Raw genomic sequence first — 26,601 nt, forward strand, 5'->3', positions numbered from 1 at the left:
AAAGCAGCTTTGAGGCAAGCAGCCACAAGTGGTAGCCTGAATATTAATTTTAAAGTTTTCCTCTAGATGCTAGGGAAGGGGTAAAACGCGGACCTCACAGACCTGATGGACCTCGCGGATCTAAACTCGCAGGGCCTTAAAATCTGAGGTCCGTGTCCATGCCACTTGTAGTTTCTGTCTCTGACAGACCTCAATGAGATTTTAGCGCTGACGGATCCATCTCAGCAGAGGGAGGGAAAAGTATTAGAATCCGTCAGCACTAAAATCTCATCAAAGTCTGTCAGAGCCAGAGACTAGTGCTAGAGCGGCAGAGCAAAAGCCAAGAGAGCAGGGACATAGGTTTCGGACTTGCGTTATGGAAAAGAAGTCTCCAAACTCCAGCACTAATCTCTGGCGAGGTCCGCGTTTTACCCCTTCCCTAGATGCTATCTTCCAGGTCTATAAATGTTTGGGTTTTTAAAAATATCACAAAATATAGTCATTAGAATTTTATAACCTACCTTTTTGGAGATTTCCTTCTCTCTTGTATATTTAAAAGGAATTAACTCATTTTTCCCAGTGTTAACATTCAAGTACAGTGGATATTTCCCCTGTCCCTAGCAGGTTCACAGTCTGTTTGTACAAGAGGTAATGTAAAGTTAAGTATTTGAACTGGGTTGTTCTGGTTCTCAATCCACTGTTCTAACCATTGGGTTACTCCTCCACTTATCTGTAAATTATAGCAAAGTGCTTTGAAGTATACCATAAATCCAGTCTGCCCATTCAAAACAGCAATAGTGCTTGATTATGAAAACAAATGCTGCGCTAGGTCAGATTAATGGTCCGTTGAAGCCAGGATCCTGTCTGAGTGATGAGTTCAGGGTCTTTGGAGGTACCTGAGTGATCACAGTATTAAAGTCTGTTTCATATTGTATTCTCCAATAATTAAGACAGAAGCATACCTTTGCCATTGGACATGTTAGAACCCACCCAGAACATTCATGTTGTTTTATCATATTACAGTAGGAATGGAATATGGATTTCTCTCACGACTTTTTTCTGTGGTTTGAGGCATATTACATTTAGGAATGGTTACTATTTTCTAAAACTTCACACGTTTTGTTTCACACGTTTCGATGCAGAGTACAGTATTGGAGTTTTCTCTACAGCGACCTTGCCTGCACTTCAGCACTTAAGTTTACCTGTAGACCTGTGATAGGTTTTAAGTTCCTCCTCCACACTGCATTTTATAGCCTTCTAGTTTTCTGCATGTCAGAAATTGCACTGTTGCAGAGTAGGTACTGGAATACGCTGTCCTGATATATGCTATCCTATACAAGGTCAAACTTATTGACCTAGCGGCCAATATCTATATTATTGCATGCAGAAGTGAGTAGGCTGGTCAATTGGTCTCATTCTGCCACCATCTACCGTTACTGCAGTTTCCTACTGAAACTATGAGAATTGATGTTAGCATTCCTAATTCTTGTTCTAGTTTTTCTATCTTCATATGAAATCCCTACTCCCACTTAGAGCACCTAATTATGGTTGTTGTCTTTTTATCACAACAGTAAGTACAGTTGGACCCATAACTGCCAGTTCTGCGGGTGCGGTGGATGCTTGTGCGCTCCCCGTATTGAGCAAATGTTTTCAGTCTGTCCGAAGAAACGTAGTTTGATGGGTTTAGCACCCCCATTTATTCGGAAAAGTTTGCTTCTCTGGTTGGACTCGACCCACGGCTGGGAGGATTCCAGCAGCTTGTCTCCCTCTCCTTACAGCTACAGTGAGCGGGATATCTGAACTAATCTGCTTAGGGTAGAGAGAGGGTTAAGCGTGCGCGCGGCGTTGGGCGGCTGACGTCAGGCGGTGGCGCGCCGGGGCCCTTTGTCGGTGGGGAGTGGGGAGCAGCTCTCGTACCCTACGAGCGCCTGAGGGAACGGCTGGGGCCCGCCGTCCTCGGAAGCTGAAAATGTTGGAAATCTGCTTAAAGTTGGTGGGCTGTAAGTCCAAGAAGGGGCTTTCCTCATCCTCCAGCTGCTATCTGGAAGGTAAGTGAGCAGGAGGCCCAGGCTCCGGCTCCTTTGTGTTCAGCTGGCGCGGGGAGGAGGCGCCCTTGGGGGCCTTAGCGCTCAACCCGTCTCTGCCCTTGTACGCACGTGTCGTTTTCACTAGTGGCACGGGAGTTGTGAACGTGCCAAAGGCAGTAGCCAACAGCTGGGCAAGAAAAGAGGCTTTTATTTGCGCGTCTTCTGTTGTGTAGCTTCTACAACGAATCAGATTATAGTTATTTTACTTGCTCTGCTGGACAGATGTTAGTGGTCAGGACTTTCAAGAGAGGGAATTCTTCCTCGTCAGCCAAACAATTCTTTCTTGAAACTTCTGTCGTTATTGTTCCCTGGGTGATTTCTCTCATTTACTCTGGAGTTTTCTGTCGAGCTTGCGTTGGCTTGTGAAAACACCATAGATTTTGAGAGGAAAGTGACCGTATGTGTGGATCCATTTATCCGGTTTTAATTTTTTCAAGTACAAATACTTCCACGCAGGAGGCCATACAGTATTACCTAAAAATGAACGAGCCCTGTATATGTTCCCGTAACAGTTGTAAACAAAAACAGATTTTGCTTCTTATTAAATTGACTGGGTGGATACTAGTCCTGCTGTTGGGCAGTTAATTGTGATAGTTGAGCCTGTTCTTTCATGAATTATTCAAGATTCTTAATTTTTCCCCTTGTTTTGCTTCTGAATAATAAGGGTGACAGAAGCTCAACAGCTTTTAACTTTATTTCTTTGAAGTGATTTCCTTATTACAAAGTGCATGTTGTCCCACTACTATTTTGGATACTTGCTACATTTGTGCCCCTCTGAAAGAGTACACATAATGTACAAATACTGTAACCTCTCTAAGAAAAATGTACAGTCTTGACTATGAAGATGAAAAATTTTGGGATGACAACCCTTACCTATTTAACAATGCATGTTTGGAACATCTGGTCTCCCTTTAGTTTATTCTGAAGTTTGCTGTCCATTTTCTGTTTTGTGGATTCACTCGTGCTTTACTAGTTCTCTGGTCTCTTCTGCTTACAAATGCAAACATATCATACTAACTTTTTTACTATTATTTACAGGCTTATTTGTTTACAGCCTCTCATTTTCTTTATTCATAATCTGAATTTCTTCTTTCCTATTTACCACTCTATTGTGCCTTTTCCTATTTTGATCTGTTTCCCTCCTTTCAGAACTGCTTCCCTGTATTGCTTAAACACATCTTCTGTTTTCCTCCTTGTGCAATCAACCTATTGCTTGCACACATCTAGGTGGAATTTGACTTTTGTTAGAATTAGTTTATAGTGGTGCTAAGGCCATATTTTCATGAAATTTCACTCCAGTTTTGGTTTCTTGACTCTTGTCCCAGTGAATTCTGGTGTTCATCCTACTTCAGCTGTTAGATAACTTTTTCCTTAGGCTAATCCTATGCTGCCTTGGAGAGAGTAATGCTTGATGTTTCTTATGTAATCTAGCAGTGATGCAGCTGCTGGATAAATGGGAATAGCAAGAGAAAAGTGATTATGCCTTTAGCATTGATTAAAGAGTTTTATAAGGTGAAAGCTACTACTACTATTTATTTGTACAGTGCTGAAAGGCATACACAGTGCTGTACATTTAACATTCAATAGACGGTCCCTGCTCAGAAGAGCTTACAATCTAATTTGGACAGACAGGACATCTCAGGGGTGGGGAGTTTCTGGCAGAAGGAATGATACAAGTATAGGTATCTTAACAGTGAGTGGGAGTTAGGAGTTGAAAGCAGCTTCAAAAAAAGTGGGCTTTTAGCTTGGATTTGGAGATGGAGCATGGCATACTGACTGGCAGCTTGTTACAGGCATATGGTGTGGCAAGAAAGGAAGGACGGAGTCTGGAGTTGGCGGTAGAGGAGAAGGATATGGATAAGAGGGACTTAACTGATGAATGGAGTTCATAGGGGGAGATAAGTGAGGAGAAATATTGACGGGCTACAGAGTGAGTGTACTTGTAAGTCAGTAAGAGGGGTTTAGATTGTATTTTGAAATGGATAGGGAGCCAATGAAGTGACTTGAGAGAGGTGAATATGGCCTCTCTTGCCGAATATGAGTTGTATAGCAGCATTTTGAACAGATTGAAGGGGAGAGAGACGGTTGAGTGGAAGACCTGAGAGAAGTACTATTACTATTAATTATTTCTAAAGCGCTGCCAACGTTGCAGTAGTCCAAGTGAGAGGTAATGAAAGCGCGGAGAAGGGTTTTGGTAGTGTGCTTGGAGAGGTTGGATTTTGGTAGTATTATAGAGGAGATTATTCAATGGCTAAAATGCTTGGCTTTTTGGGGGCAATATCCCCAAATGGGTTATTGTTAAAAATATCACTAATTCAAAAAAGGTAAAAACTATAGCAAGGTAAAACTATCAAAACAAAATTATAAAGTTAAATATAATTTGTTGCTATGTTAGAGCCCGATTCCATTTCATTAAATAAAATGAGCCTCAAAGCTTCTAGTACAGACTTAGAGTATGTCTGACACTCAGTAAAGCCCCTTTTATTGTCACTAGCCCTTTAAACAGGTTGTGAAAACCAGAACAGAGAAAAATACCTGTTCTTCAAACAAACCCCCTCCTTTACTAACATGTAGCTTGGGTTTTAGCATCGACAGGGGCGTTAACTGCTCCGACACTCATAGGAATTCTACGAGTGTCGGAGCAGTTACTGCCGCTGCCGGCGCTAAAATCCGTGCTACGTGTTAGTAAAGGAGGGGAAATAACAGCAAAACAAACATATAGGGCTAGATTCACTAAGCAAACCGATCATGTGCCGATCGGTTTGTGAGCCTTTTGCGACCCGATTTCCTTCCTGCAGTATTCACTAACCTGTTTTGCGATCCGATCCACACATGCAAATAAGGGGAGCTGCATGCAAAGTAGGCAGGGACGTGATTCACTAAACAGATTTGCCAATTCGACTATGCTGGCCGATCAACCCAAAAATCGACTGCTGAGGACCAGTCGCTGAAGCCCTTTCCGACTGCCTTCTGCCGCCCTTCTCTCAGCCCTGACAGCCCCAATCTCCTGCTTCCCTGATCTGCCTGCCTGCCCCGACTGTAGCTGCCCTGATCCCCTGCCTTCCCCGATCTGTCTGCCTGCCCTGATTGTAGCTTCTCTGATCGCCTGCCTGCCCCGACGCTGCCCTGATCGCCTAGAACTTTTGGTTATGGCGGTATAAAAGAATAAAGTTATTATTGTTATTATTATTACTTAAACCTCAGACATTTGGTTTGGTGTGCTCATGACTGCTGCGGTGAGAGTAAACACCATGGTGATATCAAAAGAGCTGTATGAGGCCTTCATAAAGATGATAAGCAGCTTATAAGTCTGGTAAGGGATTTAAAAAGATCTCAAAATAATTTGACATTAGTCATTCCTGGTGGCCCCCTGTTGCAGGAAAGGACACAGTCTCGCAGTGCCAGACTGCTGCTTCACAGAGAAACTCTGGTGGATCTGTGGAGCCAGCCTGCTGTGTGCAACCATTTCTAGACTTGGGGTCCCTTCCCCTGGGAATCTTCTTGCCAATGACCTTGTCACAGGTTTCAAGCGCAGGCTGTATACATCTGGAGTGAAACCCACTCGGGTTTCAAGGTGCAGGCTGCCTTTCCTGCCCCCGACCACGTGGATGAGGATCCGTGGGAGTGGAGATCAAAGTCGGTGTCCGGCCGACTGGCAGTCCAAAGATCTTCAAGTCTGTTCATTTGCAGCAGTTTCTGAGGCAAAAAAATCCTTCCTGCCATTCTGTCACTGTGAAAAGTGTTGACAGGCTGGTACTGTAGAAGCTGTGAGTAACCCTCCATTATTTCCATATGGGAACTTCGGAGGTGGATTGTTAAAGTTGTTTAAAACAGTTTTTCACAGTTTCTGATGGTAGGGTTCAGGTCTCCTACCTCCCCAGACCCCAAATCACTATTTTTTATTTTTGTTTTTTGTTTATTCCCAGTCTCAGCTAATCTAAATAATAGATTATTGTAGTCTAATGTGCCAAAGGCAGCACTTAAATCTAACTGGATGAGTAGTACATCTTTGCCTTTGTCCATATACTTCCAACAGTCGTCAATTATATCAAGTAAATCCATTTCAGTGCTATGGCATCTCCTGAATCCTGATTGGTGGATGGACAGAGTGTTTTGGTTTTCAACGAATTCAAATAGTTGCTTCAAAAACACTTTCTCCAAGATCTTGGATAAGAATGGTAGATTTGACACTGGTCTGTACAGTAGAGTCTTGGTTAACCGGGGCTCGCACAACTGGCAAAAAAAATCACCAGTGGGGAAATAAAAGTCCCCTGAAGCACCAGTGGTGGCAGCCTCAGCCACAAACCCTCCCTCCCTCAAGCCCCAAAGAAGCTACAAACCCCCCCTCCCGCCCGCCCTGAAGCACCAGCGGTCCTGAGGCGTAAAGTCCTCCCTCCCCGAAGTGGAGAAGCAGTTGGTGGTCCTGAGCCGCGAACTCCCTCCCTCTCTCTCTTCTTTACCCAAAAGCACAGCAGGAGGCAACCTCAAAACCGGCTGCTCGTGGCCAGCCCCAGCAGGGCCTTTCCTCCGACGTGCTGGAAGTGACGTGTCAGAAGAGAGGCCCTGTCAGGGCTGGCCACGATCATCCTGTGCCTCCTGCTGACCGCTGCGCTTCGGGTAAGGAAAAGAGAGAGGGAGCGAGCGAGGGGGTTCGCGCTCAGGACCTTTGCTTGCTTCTGCCACTTTGGGGCTTGAGGGAGGAGGGCTTTACGGCTCAAGAAAAGACCACTGCTTCGCTCATGCTTTGGAGTGGGAGGGAGGAGGGAATTGAGAGTGTGCTAGACAAGGTCCCTAGCACACTCTCAACCAGAAAACCGGTTATCCGGTATCCACCAATCCCTGTGAGTGCCGGATAGCATAAATAACATAATTCTTTATTTATATACCGCAAAAGCCTTTTGGTTCAAGGCGGTTTACAGGAAAAGTGGCTGAGGAGTGAACTACAACAATGGAGAAAGGACTGAAAATTGTATAACTGAGGTTTAATGTTGGTTACTTCAGTATGGATTTGATCACTGCTAATTTCCAGAATGTAGGTACTTCTGTTCGTAAGGAGATATTAATTAATGGTAAGATTGAATTTAAGAAGATTGTTTTTAGAAGAGAGGATTGGCAAGGGTCAAAGGTAGATGCAGTCAGATGTAAGGAATCTAGTTATATTCCCAATTCAAGGGTAGATGCAGTCAGATGTAAGGAGATTTTGCAAAACTAATCAAGGATTTTGGGTCTAACTAAAGCACATTAAACTAAGCCAGAATATTCTCTTCTATTTTGGATGGTCACCTTGTCTAAATTCATATGAATATAATAAATTTTTGCCTGGAAGAAGGAAGAAAGGGTTTCTGAGTCTACATTAACAGCCAGATTGTAGGCATTCCCTTGCGCAGCTGATTATAGACTCTTTGTTAGGAAAAAGATGTTCTTTAATCTATCTGGAATTTTTTTAGATAATTTGGGAGTAGTATTTTTTCTTAGCCTCAGATATAGTTAACTTGTAAGTCTTTATCTGTTTCCAGACCTTTTTGTCTTCTAAGCACTTACGGCCTCTTTTACAAAGCCGCGCTAGCGGCCCCGAAGCCCATAGAGATTTAAAGGGCTTCGGGGCTGTTGCTGCGCGGCTTAGTAAAAGAGGCAGTTAGTTTTACACTGGGTTCTCTCTGCTTTTCATACTTTACTTTGAAGTATTCTTAGTTTCAGATTAAACCAGTGTCTCAAACTTTTTTTTAGCTCCAGCACACTAAACAGAGCAAATGTTTTTCATGGCACATTTATAGTTAAATTATAAAATTTCAAAACCAACAAAAAATTTAAATTTGAGAGTTATTTATTTAAAGTTCTTTAAGCTATGTATGGGTAATTGTAACAATGATGAAACTAAAGTAGGTGAAATAGAAGTGCTAATCAATGCGATGAATGTGCTTGTTTTTGAGTGTAAATTAACTAAAAATGCAGCTCAGTAGTGAACAAGCAAACTCGCATTTCATCATCCACCATCTGCTGTTGCTGAAAATCCAAGTTCACAAAGATAAGAAGATCCAAACGGTAACAAAGCCTTGATTGCTTTGTTGCTCAAGTTAGGATAACTACTGCATAAAAAATAAAACTAATTAATTGCCGTTAGTTTTCACCCCAAATCCCTTCAGGGCACACAGTTTGAGAGACACGGGTAAGAGAAATTTCTTCCTTTTGGTTTTGCAACTTTTTGAAGTTGCCAAACTTTCATAGAGCTTATGAATCCCTGTATTCCAGTTTTCGGCTAGTTTGGTTTTTGGTTGCTGATCTATATTTAACTGTTTAGATAATTTAAATATGCCTAATTCAAAGGTTGGTAAGTGAACAGAAGTGGGGTCTAATATTTATTTGGTGACAATGAATGAGGAATGTCTCTTCAGTGACCATTTCACTACTGAAGGTAATGAGGTAGTGGTCGGCCCAAAGCAATGGTGATATGGTCATTATACCAGAATCATTGGTCATTCAACACAAATGCTAAGTCAAGTATGTGTCCTGAAGAGTGAGTAGGTGAATTAATTAACTGAACAAAGCCAAGCTCATTCAAGGTCTTGATGATCTAATGACATTCCAGTCATATTTGGAAATTCAGGAAAGTTTGAAGTCTCCTAGGATCCATAGATGGTGATAAGACTTAATCCCATCCAATCAGTTGGAGAAAGCGACTGACATATGCGCAGAGCTGGCAGGAGAAGCTCCAAACAGCTAAGCGGCAGAGGACGCCCTGAAGCAACCTCCTGCCACTCAGCTGTTCAGGACAGGAATAGTAGGCTCTCTTTTTAAATGGGAGGTGCCTTAGGTGCCTGGGCCAATCAGTCTTAAGCCCCTCCCATTGTATCACAGGATACACGGGGAAGAGGCGGGCCTGCCAGAAAGCGGGAGTGGGCATCCCTCCTGCCAGTCTTCAATTTAAAGGTGTATTGGAGGTTTACAGGGGGGCCGCAGTGGCAGGAGAGAGTGGGCATCTCTCCTGCTGATCTTCAATTTAAAGGAGGGGAGTGTGTGGGGTCCAGGTGGCCAAGACAGGAGGGAGTAGGCTTCCTTCCTGCCAATTGTGGCTTCTGGTTGGGAGACACAGCCTCTATGGATCCTTCAGTTTGATTTCTTTTTGCTCTGTATAAGTTGTATTAATATTTATTTTAAGGTATGTGATTGGCCCCAGAGGGAGCAGAGATAACACTTGTTGGCATTGTTAGCAGTGGGAAATGGTTTGATTGCTACAGGAGACTTTTCCTAAGCTTCTACATACAAAGAGAGGCTTGCTTCTTGATGGACTGTTGTCCTGATGAAGGGAAAAATAGTTTAGAGCTCTTAGGAGTAACTTACCAGCACTACCTTGATGAGAATCGGTTGTGACATCAGTGAAATGGAATGTGATACAGTAGAGTCCTGGAATTCTTTTGGATTGTGCCTACAACTCTAGGGCAACCAGGTTGATAAATGGCATGCTAATTCACAGAGAGGAAGTTTGGTCACCTGTCCTTCAGTTGAATCTTTATCATGAATGACGGTTCTCCTCTGTAGCAAAAGATGTAGCCCACATTTAATTTCCCAGCAATAAGAAACAGAGGGCTCCTTTTACTAAGCTGCGATAGCGGTTTTAGCGTACTCAGAATTGAGCTGGCGTTAGTTTTTCCGCATAGTGCAGGGGTTTGCGTGTGCTAAAAACGCTAGCGCACCTTAGTAAAAGGAGCCCAGAGAGGAAAGACAGTTCATGGCAGTACTGTTCATTGGATTAGTGTGAAGCACTTAGTTCGAGAGACATTGCTTTAGGAAGTACAGTAGTCTTTCTTGAGCCGGGGCACACTAAAGGTAGTGGCCATGGCTTGAGGCACCCAGAAGTGCACGGACGTCGCTGTGATGACATCACGCATATGCATGACATAACATCGACGTCTGCGCATGTGCAGAGGCCCTCCAGATGGGCCCTGAGATGCCAGTAGGGGGTTCCAGCAGGGAAGAGGGCTGGAGAGAAGGAGAGGCGCTGGTGCCAGCTGATTTCCTACAGTAGTGTTTCTCACCTACTTCAAGCTAAATATTACCTAAGTCTAACAAATATCAACTGAGTACCCCAACCAGACTTCCCTAGGCCCACCCAAGCTGTGCCCCAGCTCCCATTCCCTTTACTATTTATAATGAAATTTTTTCCATTCATTTTTCATATACACAGCAGATATAAATTCTCAAAACTGACACATTTCAATCACTATACTGAAAATAAAATCATTTTATCTACCGGCAATCCTCTGCAGGCTGCTGTAATTAGCTTTAAAAGTGAGACTGGGAGGCCAGGGGGGAAGCCAGAGGACGCTAGAGAGAAGGGGGAAACATGCAGGCCTTCGGCGATTTGGGTAGCACTGCCACTACCGTGTGGGGAAGTCAGCTGGCAGGCACCTTTCTTCCTCCTCTGTGTGCCACGGCACACTTGGAATCTCAGGAGGCACACAGTTTGAGATACACTGTCCTAAAGCATTGCCTAATTTGGTTCACCCACGAAGTTACTGTCTTTTCACTGTTGCCTGCACTGTTGATACCACGGTACATTGCTAGGAGAAGCACTGATGACTTGCATTAGGCCAACAAGTATTAAATTATTTTCTTTTCTTTCTCCTTCCTTTTCTAGAAGCCCTCCAGAGACCAATTGCAACTGATTTTGAGGCTCAAGGCCTGAGTGAAGCAGCTCGCTGGAACTCGAAGGAGAACCTTCTGTCCGGTTCTAATGAAAATGACCCCAATCTTTTTGTTGCACTGTATGATTTTGTGGCCAGTGGTGACAACACTCTTAGCATAACTAAAGGTAAGTGTACCACCGAAAGGTTTAGAGTATATATAGAGGAAAGGAAGACATGAATGGTTAATAAATTAATGGTAACCTACTTAGCAGGGTACTGATAGGCAGAATATAAAAGAAATATGAAATGATTATCAGAAATCCACAAAGAAAAGTCATAAGTGAGATTCCATTTTGAGAGTTATGTTGAATACTCGAAGCTGTAAATTCTTGAGGATTGAAGGCAGCAGCTTATAGAAGGGAACCAGAATGGCACAAGGCTTTAAACACAAATTCTGTGGGCACAAAATTTACACGTGGGAGGAAATGGGGGCAAGGAGCCTAAGATATATACCGTATATACTTGAATATAAGCTGAAATTTTGGGGCCTAAAAAATAGCCTAAAAATGGGAGTCTTGGTTTTATATTGGGGTCGGCGCCACCTCCCTGGACCTGTTGCAGGCATCTGCCAGTCCTGCCGTAAGACCTGGTGGTTCAGCAGTTGGATAGGAGGGATCCCTCCTGCCTCCTGTCCCAGCCAACTGTGGCAACTTTTACCTCCTTCCCACCTTCCCTGTGTACCTTTCAATTCCCTGGTGGTCTAGCGGTGGACCGAGACGGGAGCAATCTTCCTGCACTCCTTCCCCTTGTGGAACTCAAGGCAGCCAATCAGCTAGCGGCTCTGCACTCAGGGGAGGCAGGAAGGAGGTAAAGTTTCCACAGTCAGCTGGGACAGGTGGCAGGAAGGATCCCTTTTGTTCTGGTCCACTGCTGGAGGGAGGGACACAATAGAGAGGGATGGGTGGGGGACAGGGTGCAGATCCTGGTGGGGGGGAGAGCGGCTGGGTGCAGAGCCTGATAGGGGAGGGAGGGGGAGTGGGGGACTGGATGCAGAGCCAAGCAGGGCACTTGAATATTAAACCTCCCCCTCCCCCAGTTTATATTTGAGTCAACTTTTTTTTTTCCTCCTTTTTGGGGGGAAAAAGGTTACCTTGGTTTATTTTCAGAGCGGCATATATTCAAGTATTTACAGTATTTATCCATTTGTGCTTTTATAATCCACCTGAATTAAGCAGATTACAAAATAAACATTTAGAATGAATAACATGATAACCATTAAAAAATCTAAACAACCTTAGTCTCTCAAAACAATCGGTAACAAAATAAATCACAAAAGCACATAAAAACTCAGAATTAAAACACAGGAAACAATACATTGCTAATGCTCGTGACCCAAGTCTAATCAGAAAGCTTGCTGAAATAAATAATTCTTCAAACCATTCTTAAAACAATTTGTATCACTTTCTACACACAGTGTTAGAGGTAACCTGTTCCACTCTTCTGGATCACCAATTGAGAACGCATACAGTCTTGTCTCTGCAAAAGGTATTTTAGGGATAGACGAAATGAACAATCAGTGTGTCCCATCTGATCTTCGCCTAGTTTATACATCTTCAGAATAGGTGATAAGTAAAACATAGCCCCAGTACATAAATATAAACATTAAATTTTTAAACCTAATATGAAAGATAACTGGCAGCCACTATAAAGCTTACAAAGTAGGTGAAATACATATAAACCAAACGCCAGCAATTACACATAGATGGCATTCTGAATTAACTGTAGAGGTCTCAAACTGTTGTGAGAGACCTCAATACAAAAAATTAAAATAATTCTTGTCAAAATTAAACTTTGCAAACAAAATGAAAGTCTTAACTAGTAATAAATTTAATCCTATAAAGTAAATTAATCTTATTAAAGGAACTCTTAACTGACCTAATTTGAGACTTCATTAAAAGCCTGGAATCTTAAATTATGCCCAAACTTTGTATGTCTGAGGAAACTGTGATCTTGACATCATTAAAGTTAAAAAAAAAAAAAAAGGTAGCATTTTATCAATTAAACCTCTGTTAATTTCTGTTTTACTCAAATTCAGAGTTAATTTATTTTTACACATCCAATCCCTTACAGCCTATAGACAGATTTTAAGTCTATTCACAGTGTGCAACAAAGTAATAATATTGAATGAAAAAAATGGATATGGGCATACATACGATAGTTGACATCCAAGTCTCAAAATACTTGTTTAACCGACAGTATACCTTTTGCTGGTTTGTCAAGATGACAAACAACATAGACCCTAGTGAGACTCCAGCTCTCAAGAGAGAGGCCCTCTGGATGTGGCCCCGAGTTTAGCATTCCACAGCTGAAATGTGCAAACATGATGTGCGGGTTTCTACCCTTATCTATGGAAGTCCCATGAATAGGAACAATCTCCTAAATAGTAGTTATTTAAATAACTAGTAAATACATTTTGATATTGAGTGAAGTTTTTTTTGAAGATAAGTAAAGAAAAAGGAAAGGAAATTTTTAACAGACTTCAGTAAGATACTGAAAGATGTAGTTATCCTTAGACAGGCAGGCAGCATATTCTCACATGTAGGTGACGTCATCCACGGAGCCCTGGTATGGACAGTGGAAAGTGTCGTATCACTTTAAGCTTTAACAAGCTTTTAGACAGCCCGCACTGCACATGCGCGCGTGCCTTCCCGCCCGACGCCAACTCGCGAGGTCATCAGTTTTTCGTTTTCCGCCGAGTGAAGAAGACATATCTTTTGTTTCTCCATCAAGTTGCCTTCCCGTTTATATTTTATTTCAATCTTTTTCAAGTATTTCAAGTTTCTCTTCTACTACTTTTCTTTTGAAAACAAACGACGAAGAAAAGCAGAAAGTAAAAAGAAATTTTGGACTTTCCTCAAATTTCTTTTACTTAGTTACTTAGTGGCCTTCACACAAATTTCCATCCTGACTTCCTCTGTGATCATCAATGGATTTTTGGCTTTGTTTCTACTCCAACCCAGCTTGCCCTCTCCGATGGTATCTGGCTCCAGGGCTATAGATTGGAAGAAGGAAAGCACTATTGATTAATGTCAAAGTTTTTCTTTTCTTGTTTATTTCCTTATATAGGTCTGGAGTCAGACTTCCAGTGACTGGTATTGGCTGGTATTGGAGGACATCGATGCTTCCATCAGTGGCATATTAGCATTGAGTCTATTTGATGCATGCCTTCTGTACCAGTGTTTTCAACCATGTCGATGCAGATGTATCACAGTGACATCGATATTTCCATCTGCTTGCATCGGTGGCACATTAGCATTGAGTCTTTGATGCATGCCTTCTGTATTGATGTTTAAACCATGTCGACACAAATGCATCGCAGTAGATAGAACCCTGCCATTAAGAATCAAGTCCGCTTGATGCATGGCTTTCAGGGTGATACAGATTGTCATTTCTGAAGCGCATCTCCTTTTCAGGCACTCACGCTTTGACGCCTGTGGCACTTCTAATACCATTGATGTATGGTTATGGTGCTTCCTTATCCTTACCCTGTGGTACCATTGATACCCTCTCAGTCTGGTATCGATACATGATTTAAGATTGCAGGAGGTTCACTTTTTCTGTAGACTGATCTCTACTTCAGTGTCAACAATCTCATTGATGCCAGTTAGCCTGAGCATAGTTCTTATAAGATGCAAGGTACTGCTTTGGAGTCTATCTTCAAACGTCGCTCTCCTTAGTATCAACGTTCTACATATCGACACCGTTGTGTTCCTTACTGTACGTGCATCCTCTTTGAGGTCTGCCGCCCCTCAGCACCATTGATACCCGCTCAGCTCAGGTATCGGTGCGGGATATTTGTTCCAGGATCAATGACTTTATCCACTGCTTTGCATCGGTTGCCTCGACTATAAGAATGTTCCTTTTCATCGGAGCAATACCGAACACGTAAAGTATTAACGCCGTCAATGAATTCTCTTAATTGGAGCATCAATCACCAGTAAAACACCGATGTTCTTCACATTGAGGCTCTGCGTGGCAAAGCATTCCATCTCTAGTTTCTTAATTTCCAACAGTCTTTGGACTTTAATTTCCCATGGACTCCGCTGCGCAAATTTGCATAAGAAGGGAATTTGATTCTTTACATTGACATTCTACATTGACATTGATGGTTTGTCATTGGGATACTGTGAGGCTTCATCTTCGTCTCTGAAACCAACTCAGTCTTTTTGACCTACTTCTAGAGGCTGCTTTGTTAGGTACCAGTCCTGCCTAAGCATTTTGGGGCTGCAAGGTACCAAATCCAGTCTATCTATCGAAGCATCGATCCACATTGCATCCGCCTTTCCATATTACTTCAAGAATCCACCATGGGTGTAGAGCCTGTAAGGTGTTTTTTTCCTGTTGTCTGGACGTTTCAACATGAACAACACTAGAGCCTGTTAAGTTGGATTCCCTTCCATATTTAAAAAGCAAAAGAAGCAAAAATAACCAATCAAGCGGAAAGTTGGAAAATGCCATGAATGCTTTACTACTTCAGGATCAACCAGATTGGGTTTTTTGGTTGTTGTTTTTTTTTTTTTTTTAACCTGGAACACGCCTCCCTTTGTACCATCAATGCACATACAGTACTTTTTAGGTTGCTCATACAATCACCTTATCATTTCCTACTTGTGTTTTTCCTATTGTTTAATGGACATTATCCACAACACCCTTTATTCCAACTCTTTTTTTTTATTCTAAAGGAACCCGACGATTTGGGAAGGGCTGTAAGGGAGGAGGAGGCCACTATATCCTTTTCAGGATGTTTTTTTTTTAATTACTCCAGTTTATATGAAAAAGAGTTCCTCACTTTAAGTTTCATGATCTGAAGCCAGAGGTTTGTGCGCTCGACCATCAGTGCGCACTACCAAAATTCCAATAGATTATGATTACACCTCTGAACCTGTTCCTGCTATGCATTTTACACATCACACATCTTTCAGTTTCATTTTCCATATTGAGAGGGAGAAAGGAAACATGCTCGGATGCAATGAGCATACACAAGTTTTATAGCATTGCATATTATCATTGACTATCGTTCCACTACTGACACTAAGCTGTACTTCTGTCACAAGTCCTTGGGTTTTATATCAGTCTTCTTTGCAGTATGCTGGGACCTCGTCTTACTTTGATTATATTTGTGACCTCTAAACTACTTCTAGGTCACCTCATCCTTTTTATCTCTCTTATAGTACATTCGTTTCTGATAATGTGGTACAGTCATGTCCTTTGTAGGATTCATTCCTGTTTTCTTATTCCTTATGGGAAGACTCAGAACTCCTCCATGGTGACATCGAAATTCTGTAATCTTGTTCCACTGTTGGAATTGTTTTAACTTTTTTAACTGAGGTCAGTAAAACTGATCTCTTGCTAGAACCATTTCTTTATGGTCTAGCAGGGTTAATTTTCTTATTGCTTTTGCCTAGCAAGAAGGAGTTTGGGGCTGCTGTGGAGGAGCAGAGTTGTTGGTCTGATGCCTTCTTTCTGCCATCATGCTTCTATGTTTCTGTAGAACATATCGTAGTATACATTTCGGCTTGCTTGTAGTTCCTTCAATGGAGTTGGTCTAAAATCCACACACAAAACCTTGTTCTTAATCTATGTAGTTTTCTAGCCGGCCTTCTGAATTTATGCTTATGTATAAGCCATATGATGTACACAGTAGTGGACGCATACATATGGCGTACTTCAGTGGTAGATGCATCCAGTCAATCTTCATTGCATCCTTTTCTGTGCAATGATGAGTTTTCTCCTGCTGGTTACCCATTTCATCTCGTATTTTCTGTTATTTATGACCACTTTCCTTGGAGCACATCTATTGCATCTCAGGAAGATTCTATTCAGCACCTCAACTCTTCAGGCATATTGCCTTTTTTCATTTAGCTAGGTCGCTATCAACTCTCTGACATTTTCTTACCTTCAGTTGATGGTGCTAGCTCAGAAGTAATTTCGTCCATGTTTTGGGGTACCACACGACTAAGCTCTGTTATCCATCATCCCTCCTCTATAGCAAAGTGAGAGGGTATAGGAGATCAATAACAAAGGCTTGTTACTTGTTTTTTCTGTTCACATTCTTGGGTACATGTGTTTTCACTACTTGGGACCACATTTATCATGGCTCTTTTCTCCATTCCTTATTTTTACTGGGAGAAAATTTTTATATATCCTCTATAATAAAACCCTAAGAGCGCATGCGCACTTAGGGTTTTCTGATCGCTGCCACCATGCTGTGTCCCTACGTGCCGAATTCCATTTTGGAACATGGAGGCAGGGAACACGCTGGCGACTCTCTCCTCTCGCCCTCACTCTCCAACCGTTGCCAACGGCGCTGCTCCTTTTCAAAGCAACCGACTGAGGATCGCGGCCGGCTGTAGCGAACCTCGCAGGCCGCTCTGCACCTCAGTAGCACGTTCCCTCTGACGTGATCGTGTACGCTACAGCCGGCCGCGATCCTCAGTCGGTTGCTTTGAAGAGGAGCAGCAGCGGTTGACGAATGAGGGTGAGAGGGGAGAGTTGCCGGCGTGTTCCCTGCCTCCATGTTCCAAAATGGAATTCGGCACGGAGGGACACAGCGCGGTGGCAATGATCAGAAAACTCTTAAGTGCGCATGCGCGCTTACGGTTTTATTATAGAGGATATATAAAAATTTTCGCCCAGTAAAAATAAGGAATGGAGAAAAGAGCCATGATAAATGTGGTCCCAAGTAGTGAAAACATATGTACCCAAGAATGTGAACAGGAAAAACAAGGGCAGACGCAAATGACAAGGAAGCCGCATTCGGGATAGGGGGAGCAAGTCAGGAGTGCTGCTGGACAGGGGGAGCAGGGAAGAGGAACAGCAGGAGCAGGTAAGGAGTGCTGCTTGGCAGGGAAGCAGGTAAGGAGTGCTGCTGGACAGGGGGAACAGAGAAGAGGGACAGGGAGAGTAGGGAAGAGGTGCTGCTGGACAGGGGGAGCAGGTAATGAGTGCTGCTGGACAGGGGGAGCAGGGAAGAGGGACAGGGGGAGTAGGGAAGAGGTGCTGCTGGACAGGGGGAGCAGGGAAGAGGTGCTGCTGGACAGGGGGAGCAGGTAAGGAGTGCTGCTGGACAGGAGGAGCAGGGAAGAGGTGCTGCTGGATAGGGGGAGCAGTGAAGGGTTGCTGCTGGACAGAGGAGATGTAAAACAAAGGGAGAAGGGCTACTGCTGGACAGGGGGAGCAGGCAAGGGGTGCTGCTGGACATGGAGGTAAAAGGAAGGAAGAAGGATTACTGCTGGACAGGGGGAGCAGGCAAGGGGTGATGGTGGACAGCAAAACCGGAAATTACATCAGAAGAAACGAAAGGGAGGGGGAGCGAGCAGACCTCGTGCAGCGGACCAGTCGGAAGCAAAGGGTATTTTTTGGCTGTCTCCACATTTCTCCTCTCTTCCCCGCGATTCCACATCCAGTCAAGTAAGTAACTGAACCGGCAGGGAGGGCTGAGAATTGGCAGGGGGTGCTCAGAATCGGCAGGGAGGGCTGAGAATCAGCAGGGGGTGCTGAGAATCGGCAGGGAGTGCTCAGAATTGGCAGGGGGGCTGGTGAGTCTTGGGGGCTGGGGATGGAAGCTGAAATCGGTAGGGGGGCTGGGGTTGGAAGCTGAGAAATGGCAGGGGAGCTGGGGTTGGAAGCTCAGAAACGGCAGGGGGGCTGAGGAAGGAAGCTGGGAATCGGCAGGGCGCTGGTGGGGCTGGGGATGGAAGCTGGGAATTTTTGATATGGTATTGCCTTGGTTAAATAAAATGTTTAAACTTAAAAAGCTGTGTATGCTAATGCAAGGAGCCTAAAGACCAAAATGGGAGAATTAGAAGCCATAGCCAAAAAATAAAACCTAGACCTCATTGGAATCACGGAAACATGGTGGAATGAGGATAACCAATGGGACGTAGTGCTGCCAGGGTACAAACTCTATAGAAGAGACAGGACCCACAAGAAGGGTGGAGGAATAGCACTATACATAAAAGACACCATTCCCTCGTCCGGACTGGATATAGAACCAAAGGCGGAAGGACTGGAGTCATTATGGGTCAAATTACCAGGAAAAAGTGGCCTTGACATAAGATTGGGTCTATACTATCGTCCACCTGGACAAACAGAAGCAAACGACAAAGATCTGGCAGCAGAATTGAGGCGGGAAGGCAACAACAGGAAAGTGACAGTAATGGGAGATTTTAACTACCCCGGGATAAACTGGAATATTGGAAACTCAAACTGTGCGAGGGAAACAGAATTCTTAGAGGCTGTGAGGGACTGCTTTATGGATCAGCTTGTCAAGGAAACAACAAGAGGATATGCCACTCTTGACCTAATCCTCAACGGAATAGGGAGACCTGCAAAAGAAGTGGAAGTAGTAGAACCACTAGGAAACAGCGATCACAACATGATCCAGTACAAATTAGGAGTAAGTACAGCAAAAGGGAAGAGAACCACAGTGACAACGTTCAACTTCAAGAAAGGGAACTATGATGCTATGAGAGCAATGGTAAGAAAAAAACTTAGAAACAGCTCAAGGAAAACAGAAACTGTAAAGCAAGCCTGGTCTCTATTCAAGGGCACAGTGCAAGAAGCACAACATATGTACATCCCCAGATTTAGAAAAGGGTGCAAAAAAAACCGAACAAAAGACCCCGCATGGATAAACAATGAGGTGAAGAAAGCGATAGGAGACAAGAAAAAATCATTCTGGAAATGGAAAAAGGACCAAACTGGGGAAAACTGGAATGAACACAGGAAACGCCAAAGAGAATGTCATCAAGTGGTTAGGAGAGCGAAAAGAGAATACGAAGAGAGACTGGCCAGGGAGGCAAAAAACTTCAAATCATTCTTCAGATATGTTAAGGGGAAGAAACCGGCGAGGGAGGAAGTAGGACTGTTGGATGATGGAGACAAAAAGGGAGTGATAAAGGAGCAAAAAGAGGTAGCCGACAGATTAAACAAATTCTTCTCGTCAGTCTTCACAAGCGAGGACACATCCAGTGTACCGGAACCCGACGTGATCTTCCATGGTGACCAAGAAGAAAAACTGTCAGCAATAGAGGTGAGCCATGAGGATGTCCTCCAACAGATAGATAGATTGAAAAGCGACAAATCACCAGGCCCGGATGGAATCCACCCTAGGGTACTAAAAGAACTAAGAAATGAGATAGCGGGAATACTCCAACGAGTTTGCAACCTATCCTTGAAAACTGGAGAGATTCCGGAGGACTGGAAGATAGCAAATGTTACACCTATCTTTAAAAAGGGGTCAAGAGGAGACCCGGGAAACTATAGGCTGGTAAGTTTGACATCGGTTCCAGGCAAGATGGTAGAAGCACTGATAAAGGACAGCATCTGTGAGCACATCGAAAAAAATGGGCTGATGAAAGCGAGCCAACATGGCTTCTGCAAGGGAAGATCGTGCCAAACAAACTTACTGCACTTCTTTGAGGGGGTAAACAGCCAGTTGGACAAAGGGGAACCTGTAGACATCATTTACCTTGACTTCCAGAAGGCCTTTGACAAGGTACCCCATGAGCGGCTACTTAGGAAGCTGTGGAACCACGGGGTGGAAGGGGACGTACACAGATGGATCAAACACTGGTTGGCAGGCAGGAGACAGAGGATTGGAGTGAAGGGTCACTACTCGGGCTGGAGGAAAGTCACAAGCGGAGTTCTGCAGGGGTCTGTACTTGGACCACTGCTGTTCAATATATTTATTAATGACCTGGAAACGGGGACGAAATGTGAAGTTATAAAATTTGTGGATGACACTAAACTCTGTAGAAGGGTTAGAACTACGGAAGAGTGTGAGGACCTACAAAGGGACCTAAACAAACTGGAGGAGTGGGCGAATAAATGGCAGATGAAATTCAATGTAGGGAAATGCAAGGTCATGCATATAGGGAGAAAGAACCCGATGTTCAGCTACCAAATGGGGGGATTAGTATTAGAGGGAAGTAACCTTGAAAGAGATTTGGGTGTACTGGTGGATACAACAATGAAGTCAATGGTGCAATGCGCAGCAGCCGCGAAGAAGGCAAACAGAATGTTGGGTATTATTAAAAATGGTATTACGACCAGAACAAAAGAAGTCATCCTGCCGTTGTATCGGGCAATGGTGCGCCCGCACCTGGAGTACTGTGTTCAGTATTGGTCACCGTACCTTAAGAAGGATATGGCAATACTTGAGAGGGTCCAGAGGAGAGCGACACCAATGATTAAGGGCATGGAAAACCTTTCATACTCTGAAAGATTGGAGAGGCTGGAGCTCTTCTCCCTGGAAAAGCGGAGACTCAGAAGAGACATGATAGAAACCTACAAGATCATGAAGGGCATAGAGAAAGTAGAGAGAGATAGATTCTTCAAATTTTCAAAACATAAAAGAACAAGAGGGCATTCGGAAAAATTGGAAGGGGATAGATTCAAAACAAATGCTAGGAAGTTTTTCTTTACTCAGCGGGGCGGTGGACACCTGGAATGCGCTTCCAGAGGACGTAATAGGGCAGAGTACGGTACTGGGGTTTAAGAAAGGATTGGACAATTTCCTGTTGGAAAAGGGGATAGAGGGGTATAGATAGAGGATTACTGCACAGGTCCTGGACCTGTTGGACCGCCGCGTGAGCGGACTGCTGGGCACGATGGACCTCAGGTCTGACCTGGCAGAGGCATTGCTTATGTTCTTATATTCTTATTAACAGTGAATCGAATCGAAAAATCGAGTCAACAGGGTGAATCGAATTGGAATATTTTTCTCTGAATTGGGCAGAGAGAAAGAAAGACAGACACACACATCTATTCTAGCGCCCATTAATGTAATGGGCTTAAAGACTAGTGTATATATATATATATATATTTCTAGAAGTAAAGTAGTGCAGCCTTCAAACTACTAACGCGCAATTAACCAGGGATAGTAGTTTGAAGGCTGCACTACTTTACTTCTAGAAATATACGTTCATGGGTTCAGGTCCCAATTTTAGTAATACTCTAACCTTGTTAAGCTCCTCTTTTTTTCAGTAAATAAGGAGCCTAAAAATAAACCCATTTCATCAACTTTTTGCTTTTACAAGGATGCTAATTCTGTTCATTCTTTCCTTACTAAATCTCAAAGGGGATTTCATCTTTATTGGCATATTGTTTGTGTAATATGTTTACTCCTTCTGTTCTCTGCTGATTCTCTTGTTTTAAGGCTTATTACAATCCTTTCTCAGCCTTCGAGAGAGTGGGGAAAAAAAAAAATATATATAAACAATATTTTTTGTCAGGAGGTTATTTTCTCCACAGTAAGCCGCTATGTCGCTCTAATTTTATATTTCATAGTATTGGCTTTTCTTTCTTTCTAGGATAGTTCCTCCTCAGACTATTCTTTTCATGAGAATCATGCTTTCCTTGTTTATGAAATTTCTTTCCTTTCTCATTTGTATCTACTCTTAAGACCTGGCTAGTTTCACCTGATCATTCGGTCTTCTACTCCATATGGGTGCATTTACCAGTAGTCCTATCTTATTTGATTCTTGAGTCTTTTTGGCATCTCCATCGCCTATATTTAGATTCACCTGCCTCTAGGAAGTCATTTATTATTTTCTCAATCTCCATGCATATAAGTTTTCTCAAATTCTCCTTTTACCTCTGTTAGGTTCCTTTTCTTGTCTCCGCACTCTCGGATCATAGTTTTTGCAAGGCAACTTGAATTTTTCGGAGTTCTTGGAACCCAACTCTCCCTCCATCACTTTACTAGAGCTAGGGAGTCCCACATGTGAGAATATGCTGCCTGTTTGTCTAAGGATAAAGTACAGTTACATACCATAACAGGTGTTATCCTAGGACAGCGGGCAGATAGTCTCACAACCTGCTCACTTCCCCTAGTTGTCTTCTGCGCTTGGGCATAGAACTGACAACCTCGTGAGTGATGTTGGATGGGAAAGCACTCATGCACAAGCGGTGCAGGCAGTCTAAAAGCTTGTTAAAACTTAAAGTGATACTACATTTTTCACTGTCCGTACTGGGCTCCGTGGATGACATCACCCACATGTGAGAATATCTGGCTGCTGTCCCAGGATAAACCTGTTACGGTAAGTACTATAACTGTGCTTTTTCCATGGAAAAAGAACTTCAAGAAGAAGCAATAATGTTAAGAAGTTGGAGATAAGGGTCAAAAGAAACACCACTTAACTATGACGATGATAGAATAACCTATGAATATTATAATTTTGCAGAAAAGGGAAAAAAATAATAAATATGTGTTTTATTGGCATTGATATGTCATAATGTGAACAGTTTGAATATTTTCTTCTGCTGTAATTGTCTATGGCCAATGTCCAAATTATTCCCTCTGTACACTGCCCTGGATGAATTTTTTTCAAATTCAAATAAATACTGTAAATGAAATGACATAATATTAGCCTGCACGCTAAGATTGTGGATTTCTCTTGTGTTTGCTTGGAATAATTATTGACCAAAGTGGTGGAAACAGTATTGAGACAGTTTTAACATATTTGGAGAAGATATCGAAGGCAATGGTGGGAATACGATTGTGAATTTGGGTAAAAAGAGGGAGAGTGGAAAGGTCTAAGCTTATTTTTCTAGGACATACAAAGGAAGACAACAGCACAGTATTCTGCTAGAAGTCAAGCTTGTGTGACTGGCCTGTGTACATGAGACAATTGGATGGGCCAGTTGGTTCATATTCTGTGTTACCAGCTTGAGCATGTTAGGTAGCTCCTTTTTATGGTCTTTCCAGTTCAGGTATATACATATGCTTTTTTTAGACTTACAAAACAGCTAGTAGGAGGTTTTCAATCCTGATTGACTTCGCTTCTTTTAATTGTAATTATTTTTTGGCAGGTGAGAAGCTCCGTGTCTTGGGTTATAATCACAATGGGGAATGGTGTGAGGCCCAAACCAAGAATGGTCAGGGTTGGGTCCCCAGCAACTACATCACCCCAGTAAACAGCTTGGAAAAACATTCTTGGTACCATGGACCAGTGTCGCGCAATGCAGCTGAGTACCTGCTGAGCAGTGGTATCAATGGAAGCTTTCTTGTGAGAGAGAGCGAAAGCAGCCCAGGACAAAGATCCATATCGCTGCGCTATGAGGGCAGGGTATACCACTACAGAATCAACACTGCATCTGATGGAAAGGTAGGAAAGCAATTAGTATGCTTAAGTTTCAGTCATGTTATATTTATAATACAATACCATGCTTACCTTCTCTGAAAAGCAGTAAATATCAAAGGCTGTGGTGGGAATATGCAGAATTTGATTAAGGAAAATAATTTCAGTCTTTATAAAATAGCTGATGTAATTAAGAGGATTTCATCTACAGAGAGAATTTTGAAAACCTAGAAATTTTTTTGCTGATAATTGAATGTTCAGAGGCAGATTCATTGTTCGTTTGTAATTCTGAGACTTTTTCATTCTTTTAAAGAGTAGTGCCACCCAGCTGAATCTCAGAGAATTTAAATGATTATATAAGAACATAAGAATGGCCTTACTGGGTCAGACCAATGGTCCATCAAGCCCAGTAGCCTGTTCTCACGGTGGCCAATCCAGGTCACTAGTACGTGGCCAAAACCCAAAGAGTAGCAACATGCTACCAATCCAGGACAAACAGTGGCTTCCCCCATGTCTTTTTCAATAACAGACTATGGACTTTTCCTCCAGGAAATTGCCCAAACCTTCCTTAAAACCAGTTATGCTATCCGCTCTTACCACAATCTCTGGCAATGCGTTCCAGAGCTTAACTATTCTCTGAGTGAAAAAATATTTCCTCCTATTGGTTTAAAAAATATTTCCCTGTAACTTCATCAAGGATTCTCTAGTCTTTTCTAATGTTTGATGGAGTGAAAAATCAATCCACTTGTACTACTCCACTCAGGATTTTGTAAACTTCAATCATATCTCCCCTCAACCATCTGAAGAGCCCTAACCTTTTTAGTCTTTTACAGTTTATTTAAAATGTGATGATAACGCTTATAAAAACCTTCTACATACATACTAAATCGGGTACAGTACATTCATAAAAAATATAATCCAAGTAAATTATTCCTAAAAGGACATAAATACTTACATAACATTACATAGACAATGATTTATTAGCACAATGACTTACTGGCACATGGGGAGTGGAAGGGAAGAACTACAATATTGTAAGGAAAAGATTACATTTAAGGTAGGAACGAGAGGAGATGGAGTAGCTTTGGTTGTGGTAAATTTGAAGGAAGGTCTAAGGTCGGATGAAAAACAGTCATAAGAACATAACAATTGCCACTGCTGGGTCAGACCAGTGATCCATCGTGCCCAGCAGTCCGCTCCCGCGGCGACCCTTAGGTCAAAGACCAGTGCCCTAACTGAGTCTAGCCTTAACTGCGTACGTTCTGGTTTAGCAGGAACTTGTCTAACTTTGTCTTGAATCCCTGGAGAGTGTTTTCCCCTATAACAGCCTCTGGAAGAGTGTTCCAGTTTTCCACCACTCTCTGGGTGAAGAAGAACTTCCTTACATTTGTACGGAATCTATCCCCTTTCAACTTTAGAGAGTGCCCTCTCGTTCTCCCTACATTGGAGAGGGTGAACAACTTGTCTTTATCTACTAAGTCTATTCCCTTCATTATCTTGAATGTTTCGATCATGTCCCCTCTCAGTCTCTTCTTTTCAAAGGAGAAGAAGCCCAGTTTCTCTAATCTCTCACTGTATGACAACTCCTCCAGCCCCTTAACCATTTTAGTTGCTCTTCTCTGGACCCTTTCGAGTAGTACTGTGTCCTTCTTCAAGTACGGCGACCAGAGCTAGACGCAGTATTCCAGGTGAGGGCGTACCATGGGCCGGTACAGCTGCATGATAACCTTCTCTGATTTGTTTGTGATCCCCTTCTTAATCATTCCTAGCATTCTGTTCACCTTTTTCACCGCTGAACATTGTGCTGATGGCTTCATCGACTTGTTGACCAGTACTCCCAAGTCTTTTTCCTGGGGGTTCTCTCTGAGTACTGCACTGGACATCCTGTATTCGTGTATAAAATTTTTGTTACCGACATGCATCACCTTACACTTATCCACGTTGAATCTCATTTGCCATGTCGCAGCCCATTTCTTGAGCGTGTTTATGTCATGTTGCCGGTCTTCGCAGTCCTTCTGTGTCTTCGCTACTCTGAATAACTTCGTATCATCTACAAATTTTAACACCTCACTCGTCGTACCAATTTCCAGATCATTTATAAATAAGTTAAATTTCACCGGTCCCAGTTCAGATCCTTGCAACTTTTGTTGAATTTGATTTACATTGTCCTCTGCCAGCATAGAAATTGGGTAGTAGAATGCTCTATGAAGCATTAGTTTTTAATTTCAGAAAAGCAAGGAAACAGCATAGAGAATCTGAGAGAACCTTTTGTAGAGCTATATAGTTGATATGAATGAACAGATTGGATAGGCTGTATGGTATTGCTGTACAGTATCTGCTGTAATTTTTCTGTATTTCTGTGAAGCACCAGATGATTGAGAAATTGCAAGAAGACCTTACAAGACTGGGCATCCAAATGGCAGTGGAATAATTTAATTTGAGCAAGTGGAAAGTGATGTATTTAAGGAAAAGCAACCTAAACAATAGCTACATGATGCAGGGTTTCACATTAGGATTTGCCCCCTGGGAAAAGGATCTAGATACATCATTAATATGTTGAAATCCTCTGCTTAGTGCACACTGGAGGCCAAGAAGGACAGAATGATAGGAAAGGAATGGAGAATAAAATAATATCATAATGCCTCTATATCGCTCCATAGTGCAACTGCTCCTTGAATATTGTGTACAGTTCTCATCACCATAACTCAAAGAAAGATATGGTATATGCCTGAATTGGACAAAAAAGAACAGAGAAGAATGATAATG

At 42.7% G+C, this 26,601-nt stretch overlaps 1 protein-coding gene across 3 annotated transcripts in view; it reads left to right on the plus strand.

Moving 5' to 3' along the window:
• Positions 1-26,601, plus strand: part of ABL1 (ABL proto-oncogene 1, non-receptor tyrosine kinase) — a 172,740-nt gene that overhangs the window by 73,454 nt on the left and 72,685 nt on the right. For 2 of the 3 annotated variants that reach the window (XM_033960528.1, XM_033960527.1), the window contains 2 exons: positions 10,702-10,875; positions 23,567-23,862. In XM_033960528.1, the coding sequence (XP_033816419.1) occupies positions 10,702-10,875; positions 23,567-23,862 (470 nt within the window). Of the gene's footprint in view, positions 1-1,715; positions 2,028-10,701; positions 10,876-23,566; positions 23,863-26,601 lie in introns of those variants that run through there. The other variant, XM_033960529.1, reaches the window with a different exon arrangement.

This window comes from Geotrypetes seraphini, chromosome 10 (assembly GCF_902459505.1).
Source record: "Geotrypetes seraphini chromosome 10, aGeoSer1.1, whole genome shotgun sequence".
Taxonomy (NCBI): domain Eukaryota; kingdom Metazoa; phylum Chordata; class Amphibia; order Gymnophiona; family Dermophiidae; genus Geotrypetes; species Geotrypetes seraphini.